The sequence below is a fragment of the Atta colombica genome, unplaced genomic scaffold, assembly GCF_001594045.1.
Source record: "Atta colombica isolate Treedump-2 unplaced genomic scaffold, Acol1.0 scaffold121, whole genome shotgun sequence".
NCBI lineage: Eukaryota > Metazoa > Arthropoda > Insecta > Hymenoptera > Formicidae > Atta > Atta colombica.
Window position 1 is genome coordinate 700,446 of NW_017259208.1, and position 8,836 is coordinate 709,281.

General features: G+C 32.1%; 1 protein-coding gene across 1 annotated transcript in view; it reads left to right on the top strand.

Moving 5' to 3' along the window:
• The window catches only part of LOC108694654 (LIM homeobox transcription factor 1-beta-like), a 10,338-nt gene extending 2,226 nt beyond the window's left edge, over positions 1-8,112 (top strand). Inside the window, exons 2-5 of the mRNA XM_018204261.1 lie at positions 1,396-1,818; positions 5,495-5,800; positions 6,166-6,264; positions 7,776-8,112. Of these exons, the coding sequence (XP_018059750.1) occupies positions 1,396-1,818; positions 5,495-5,800; positions 6,166-6,264; positions 7,776-8,032 (1,085 nt within the window). The 3' untranslated portion in view covers positions 8,033-8,112. The remainder of the gene's footprint in view (positions 1-1,395; positions 1,819-5,494; positions 5,801-6,165; positions 6,265-7,775) is intronic.
• Positions 8,113-8,836: the final 724 nt, after the last annotated feature.

Consider the following 8,836-nt stretch of genomic DNA (forward strand, 5'->3'; position numbering starts at 1 on the left):
TATTGTATCTCATATAGGAATCATCTGAGGATTTTAATTGAGATATTTAGATGTTATATGGAAGTTTTACAATGTGTTCTAACGTTGTTTCAACGTTTTCATTATTCATATATAACGTTGTTTAGATTTTATGTTCTATATGGGAAAATATTGACCAATTACAGTCAAATATGAGAAGAATAATCGACTATGATTGGTTAATTATGGCTTAATACATCTATTGTATTCAGGGACTTATGGTTTAAGGCTTAAAGTTTAAATAATAATTTATTTAAGTAACAATTTAAAATGTGTAAAACGACGCAAGCATATACAATCTAAATTGACCAATCACAGTCGAATGTGAAGAGAATAATCGATAGGTAAATTTCTTACTGCTTAAAGTTTAAGTTTAAGATTTACGCTTTAAAATCTCATTGTAAACGCTGCTTAATTGAAATTTCTTCCAATCATTGAAATGATCGTACAGCATATCGAGAAAATAGAATAAAATAGCATATTTGAGAAAAATAGGAGATTATCTGATTATGAATATCAATCTAAAATTCTTATGAACAGTATTACAAATAATAGTATTACAAATATTATATATGATATAATTGCTAAAAATAAAGATTAATCTCATAATACATAATTTATTTCATAAGTAGTGTTCATATACTCATACTAGTATTGACGAAAATATATCGCAAATAAAAATTAACGATATTACCAAGATGAAATTTGATCCAATAGAAAATTATAAAATAAAAATGTCAACTTAAAAAATTATAATAATACTATAATCGCTGTAGATATATTTTGAAATTGAAGAATCATGAATTTTATTATCTTGAAAAAAGAGAGACATATGTGTATTCTATATTCAAACTGAAAATGTTTATTTGTTATTTATATCTCTTTATATTACTTAATCCTTTTTTAAAAAATCATAAAATATATTAATTACATATGTGTCGTAATGCATGCGAATTTTTAAAACTTTTTCTAAAAAGTATAATATTGCTTTAGCACTAAATTCTCAAAAAATTTAGATCACATCGACTATTAATTACTTGTTTAATAAAATAAAAAAGATGATAGATATCAATTTGAAATAGAACTATTAAATATGTTATATCTACGCTATTTTACGCTTCTTACAAGCGAAAAAAAAAGATTAAATTTACATTGAGAGATATACATGATCGTGTTTCGTACAAAGTTACGCGCAACGGAACAGCAAGGCGGACTATACATCTATCCACACTACTGCGTTTCTTTTTCTATCTGCTTTCAATACTCATAAAAATGATATTCAACCGATTTCGATTCCAATATATACTTTTGCTGTTTATAAACAGCAAAATTATTGCAAATATCGCTATCTAATACGTCAATCATTTGTTCCCGCAGAGCCATCCGTTTCCGTGAAAACGGAGTCTGGCCTCCTTGAGACGATCTGCGCTGGCTGCGGCCGCACCATCGCCGACAAGTACGTGATGCGAGTCGCCGAGAGGAATTATCACGAGGAGTGTCTCTCGTGCACGGCATGTGGCGCGATGCTGTCGCACTCGTGTTTCATACGTGATCTCAAGCTCTACTGCCGTTCCGATTACGAGAGGATCTTCGGAGTGAAGTGCGCGCGATGCATGGAGAAGATCAGCTGCTCGGATCTGGTGATGCGGCCGGTATCCGGCTTGATCTTCCACGTGGAATGTTTCGCGTGTTGCATGTGCGGACAGCCGTTGCCACGGGGCGCACACTACATCCTTAGACAGGGCCAGCCGATCTGCAGACGAGACTTCGAACACGAACTGTTTCTAAATAGTCCACAAGGTGAGTATCGCCTGTTTTATTGTATTTTATAGACGTGCGTGTATGCATAATTGCGCCCCATCTGGGTTAAGTTTCGAGTTTTCGCTCGATTCAACCGTTTTGAAATAGCCTTAGACTTAATTCCGGTTATCGTTCTCCTCAGACGTACATGAATAGATTGTGTGTGTGGGTTTTTATTATATATATTTCATAAACATTTATATAAGTGAGAAAAAAGGGATTGATTTAAAGTAGAAAATACTGGGACAATTTTAATTTTAAGTAATAGGAAAGTAATTTGAAGTGATCTCTTTGTTGTTAAAAGCATAAATTATAAATAGTTTTTTGATATAAATTTGATTTGTGGTACATTAATAAGATATATACAAATAGCAGCGTAAATAAGGAATATTCAATATTATAGCCTAATAGAAATTGTACTCTCATTGAAGGGAGATAGTAGTTTACATTAAAAATAGTTGTTTATCGAGAATTTAAAAAAAAAAAAATAATAAATCAAATAAAATAGTGTATTAAATATAATACATTATTATCTATATTAAAAAAATTTTTTTATACAAATTTATTATGAATAATGGTTGCAACAGCTAATCGGGGCGAACCTCGCTCATCAAAACGTATGGTGGTCATTGTATAAGCATTTCATAAGATATTCTGAAAGCAAAAGTGTTTTGCGAATCTTAAAGAGCAAATTTAAATCTTGTCTTCCTATAGAACTGTTTTTGTTTTATGTATTTTTTTTTATTGGCAGAAGTAAGAAAGATTTTTGCTTGAGACTATGTTTGTCAATAAAAAACTAGATGTTTTTAAAAAACATTCTACATGGAAAATAAGATTAAATAATGAAAAAAAAGTTATGAAATTTTAACCAGATCAATCAAACAATTTTAATATCATGAATATTGATTTTGAAAATACTGTTTTGAAAAAAAACATGTTTAAATTTTTGACTATAAATATCTTAAACAATTAGTACTTATTATTTCTGGTATATCATATCATAGCTCGTTTTTTTTTCTTTTCAAAAAGAAATGAAGAATGATTTTTATTTTAAAACATATTTTCTAGCAATATTAAACTAGGAATCTCATAGGATATTTCTAGGATTTAACGGAAGTCATATTAATGTATTACAACGAAGTCTCGCAACATATAAAATTCTATAGTTTTGTTAATTTCTACTGGATTTGATTTACATATATAAACTTATTTAATAAAAAAAAACGAAAAATTGATTTTTTTTCTAATTTTCAACCTATTATCTTCTTTTAAAAAACTCAATATATGTATTGACGATGTATGCACGACGTAATAATTATTTTTCTCGTACAACAGAATCACTGTTCTTACGTGAAATATGTTATCGTGAATGAATACTGGCATGAATGAAAGTGTGTAATGTGCGTATCATGTTGCATGAAATGACTTTCCATAACATTTATTTCTATATGAAATCACAATCTCTATTTTCATCCTCTCGTTGAATAGAAGCATTAACCGATATTACAATTGAGTGAAAGGCTTATTGTTATAGTTAAATAATAAGTAATATCTCGGCGTAATTTACTCGTGCAGAATAAACTGAAAGGATGAGATCTAACGTTTCTTACACACACACACACACAACACACACACACACACACACACACACACACACACATATATATATATATATATATATATATATACATATATTGTTTTCTGTGACAAACAAACTGCTCATTATCTTTCGTATCGTCTTGTTTCGATTTAAACGCGTATCAATCGACGTGCCGTTTCCAACGTCAAATTATAATGAATTGGGAATTGAGATTGGCGAGCGATACGAGCTTTTGGCCGCGAAATAATTTCACAAAGCTTCCCCTGGACCATTACCGCGGAATGCTTGAAAATACACCGAATAACATTAAAATGAAAAACCGTTGAGAAACGCATTGTACATACCTTGTTGCATTGTTCGCAGGTTGTACTACAATCTAAAGACATCCAAAGTAAAAATCTACAGGAATTTCGAAACAGGGCTGTTCCTTTTCAAGGTAATTACATTTAAATCAAGCGATAAATGATCGAAAGCTATATCGTGTGGACGCGTGTTTCGACATCCTGAAACTAGACATCGTTGAATTCGCCAAGCCTTTCTCGCATATAATCAAAATATCATGATAATATATAATACAATATATCTTGCTACCAAAAGAGATGTGGAATTTATTCCATGGCGTTTATCCGACCGACATCTCGACATAAATTTATAGCACGCGTTTCGAGATATTTTATGTGTTATCGATGACGATAGAAAATGATAAAAGAGCAGTTTGTGAGCCACCATTTCTATGTATATTCCTTTCTCTCTCTCTCTTTCTCTCTCTCTCTCTCTCTCTCTCTCTCTCTCTCTCTCTCTCTCTCTCTCTCTCTCTCTCTCTCTCTCTCTCTCTATAACGCATATGAAACATGAATTCAAGAAATCGCACATTAACAGGGAAACATTGAAAAAGATTTCGATAAAAATTTAAAAATAAATCTAAAAATTTTCACGAGGCAATGAAGCATTGGAAATAAATTTTTTAAAATTATATCAGTATCGTGCAAATATTTCTGCCGCGTCGGTTTTAATTGTTCATCGCGCTTTTATTAACAATGAATGATCCGCGATTTACCAGCGATCTCGCTCAATGATTTGATCGACAATTCCACTGTTCGCCCCGTATTCCCACGGAGCGAAACAATTTTTAACAATGGAATTCCCAGAGTTCTTGAAATATTCGTGCGGAAAATGGAATCCGCCGCGCGCGTATAGCCGGTGCGTTTGTTCGCGGCCGACATGTTGCCGCGCCACGGTACATATGTTGCACGGTAGGCGTGGCCTGTGCTTTGTCGGATCACTGTCTGATCGAAACCATCCGTATCTACTGCTCGACTTCGACCACTGCCTTTTGCGTCTCACGATCAATCCATCGCACGGAGGTCACGAAATTCGAAACGCAAACACTATTTCCATGATAATAATTTATTCGCTCTTATATTATTCTCCATCCTCTTTTGTCGTTTAATGTTTTCGTGCAATAAGTTTCATGTCATAATTTAATAATAGACAGCTATTCTTTTTAGCTGAACTTCTTACGCAATTCTCTGTTTTCTCTCCAACGTGGAAGGAAAAAGATGAATTGTGCAAGAAATTCGACTAAAAGGAACAAGCCTTTCATTAATTTTTGTAAAAACAGATGTTTTGTCAAAATAAATTTTAAAAAATATTTATATATAATATATGATAAAAAATAACAGAATATGTGTATGAATATGTTTCGGCGATATTAAAAATTATAAATAAATAAGAAATTAATATTTCCTAAAAAAAAAAATAAATAAATAAAGATAACTAGGCGAATAACGCTCGCCCGCTTCCTATTAATTCAATTTCCTTATTTGTTATTAAAAATTATAAAAAGAAACGTATTATTTTGTTCACATTATTTAATTATATTGATATTTTTTATTTATTTATTTGTTTGTTGCTGTGTGCGTGAATGTGTGGAGTGTTGGTATTGAAAAGTAGACACTTGAAATAGTTGAAATAAATAAAAGATTGACACGAAATAAGAGGAGAGCGATGCTGTACATGTAAAATATTTATAAATATTTATAAATATAAATGGATAAATATAAATGGTATTGCCAGATGATGACTTATTGGACGAGAATCGACCACGGGATGGCCGTCGGGGTCCGAAACGGCCGCGGACGATTCTTACGTCGGCACAGCGACGTCAATTCAAGGCGTCTTTTGAGGTGTCTCCGAAGCCTTGCAGGAAAGTTCGCGAAGCACTCGCTAAGGACACTGGCCTTAGCGTGCGCGTGGTTCAAGTGTGGTTCCAAAATCAGCGCGCGAAGATGAAGAAACTTCAGCGGAAGGCCAAAACGGAGCCCGGATCCGATAAAGAGCCAAAGGAGGAGCGAAGGACGGAAAGTCCACACAGCGATCACAGTAAGTGGCCTTTTTCATCTTATTAGCTCAGAACTCTATCGAGAATTCAAGTGCTATTTTTTTAATCTATGCATGACTATTCCTGAATTCCTGATCCTGAAATACTTTTTTGAATTTGAACGTGAAATTTCAAAAACGTTATTGTTTCTATACACTACTTTCATTTTCTGATTAATAAATTTTAATGCGATTTTCGTCATATTTTATCACATTCGAGTTATTTATTTTTTAAAAATCAAGTATAGTCTCGAGAATCGAGGAAAAACACGCGAATTGATGAACTTCGCGAATTTGCGAAGACTGGTTAATGGGGCTTTTTTTGTAAACGAATGAGTTCAATGTCAATTGTCTAATCTCGTTCGCAGGTCATTACTTGAACGCCCTGAACATGCGCGATGGGGAATCTTCTAGCTTCCCCTCAGCCACCCAACCGCTCAACCCCAATAACCCGTACTCGCCCGACGGTAAGTCTTTACTCACCGTAGAAACTCATTTGCGCATCGGTGTCACAGACGGTATATGCGTAACGCGTTTGTGTCTCGACAGTTGTTTACAAAGTATCCTAGAACGTGTGTGATATTTTTGAGAGCAGACATTCTGCGGTTGATTCATAATAGACTCTTACTTTACTAATTTTTTATGAAAACGTAAAAATTTATTAATTATAATTGGTACAATATTTTAATATTTATTATTAAAAATGCTCTTTTAAATTCCTAAATTATCTTATTATAATAATTAACGTAAAAATAAAATTTAAAAATATAAATTAGTCGCTCAAATTTTTATTAACAAAAAATTAATTGCGGATTGTAATTGACATATATTTTCTTTATTACTTCTCGTATTTTTGGTGATTAATTACAACATAATGACAATGACAATAGTCAAAAGGTGAATGAATAAAATTGATCATTAAAAATATGAAATGAAAGCAGTGGAAATGTATGTCAATTGCATTCCGCTTTTTTTCTGATAAAAATTATTTTACGTTTTTTTGTTTATTTTTACATTTATAAAAAATTTAGGAACATAAATTGAATATATTAAAAATGCTGTAATAATTATACCTCGGTAACGTTTCTATAAAAAGTTTCTATTAGGCAACATTTTTTTACTTCAATTTTTTTTTTAATCAAAGATAGACGCTCGGATATATTTTTTAGAACATCCAACAATGTCATGCACCCACACTCAAAATTCGAACCGAATATTTTTAGTTTCTATATAGAGAACGACAATTCCTTTTTATATCTCGAGTCTGCAATTTTTAATAGTTTTTTCGATACAATCAAATCTGTTATTTAATATCCAGTTATTGGATATAAAGGAATTTATTCTATTTTTCTCATCCAGCAAAAGATATATAGTTTATTGTGTTAGATAATATTTTTCTAGTTTGTCTTAAAGTATGTTGAAAATAATTTTATTTCGTATTGTATGAAACATTTATCATAAAAATTAATAATTTGAACCATTAACACTTTAAAATAGGAAATTTATTTTGATAGTTAGGCTATTTTTCATAAATTAGACTTTTTATAAGTTGATAACTGATGAAACTATTAACGCTTTAAAATTGGAAATCGAATTTTGAAAGAAATCCAAATTTGAAATTTAGATCATTTTTAAGGTAAGCACCCTATATATAGAAATTATTTTTTTAGAAAACAATGACAAAGAAAAATATAAAGAAATAATTAATACGCCATATAAATAAATTCAGTGTCAAAGTATAGATAGAAATCGAGATTGATCGAAGTTTATGTCTCTTTATTCTCCCGCAATACATTCTGCATTGTCTGATTTTGTATTACATGCACAAAAAAGTGCGGGTAAAATTTCGAAATATTTTCATTGTTGCATACCATTCGACATACCAGCGTACATACAATATCTCAGAATACCATTGCACCTCGTTAAAGTGCCATGGTACTTTGCGAGAAATGAAGAAATGCATATCTTTTTTTTTCAGACGCGTACCCGGGCCACTCGGGAGAGAGCTTCTGTAGCAGCGATCTGTCCCTGGACGGTACGGACGGCGGCTTCGACATCGGCGAGAATGATGGCGGCGGCGCGGACGGTAGTCATCAGGGTGCTTCGCATTCCCACCATGGCTCATCATCGCACGATACCCCGTCGCTGTCGCAGAGTCTACATGCGGCCATCAACAATCCCATCGACAAACTGTTCATGATGCAAAGTAGTTACTTCAGTGGCGATCACGCGTAATCCAAGTTTCCCTCTTTCTTCCTCTCTCTATCTTCTTCCCTCTGTCACTGTCTCTCTCTGGAATTCGTCGCTTATTTCTCATCGCCTTCACTCTCTTTTGCGTCCTTTTACTCGATCTACAAAGCGACTTACTTTGTCAACGAGGAAGCCGACGTAATATTATTATTCAATTTTTAGCTTTAAAATGATTGCGATTAGTTTGTCGAATTTAGACTCTTTTTTTCTAGGCTAGCTGGTCGCTGCTAATCTGATCTGGCCGATGTTGTTGAAAATTTTATTTTACTTTTATTTTTAAGTGATTTTTTTTTCTAAATGATTTAATGTATTTCTAACTTTTGAATTTGCGATATCGATGGTTCTCCAAAAATATTTGCTTTTCTTTCTGTTTCAGATACAAAAATCTGTATTTATCCTCTGTGTGTAATAAATGCATATTCATAAAAACGTTACGAAGAAAAGTTATTAAAAGTTTTCCTTGTAATCACGTTTTTTACTCCAAAGAACTGACAAAAAACATCAAATGCATTAAAACATTGTGTTAATATAGATTTTATTCCTGAGAACATTTCACGCTTTCAACAGCATGATTGCAGAAAAATTATTACAATAAAAAACTTTTTCCTGTGCAAAATAAATAAACGGGTTAAAAATGTAAAGTAAAAGAAGATAAAATAGAAAAATGAATATGATAGAAGAAATAATTGAAACAATATTTGTAATTTTTTAAATAATTGGCATCTGTACGTATACATATATTACCTATATATTATATATATCTATACGTATATATCTATACATATTACC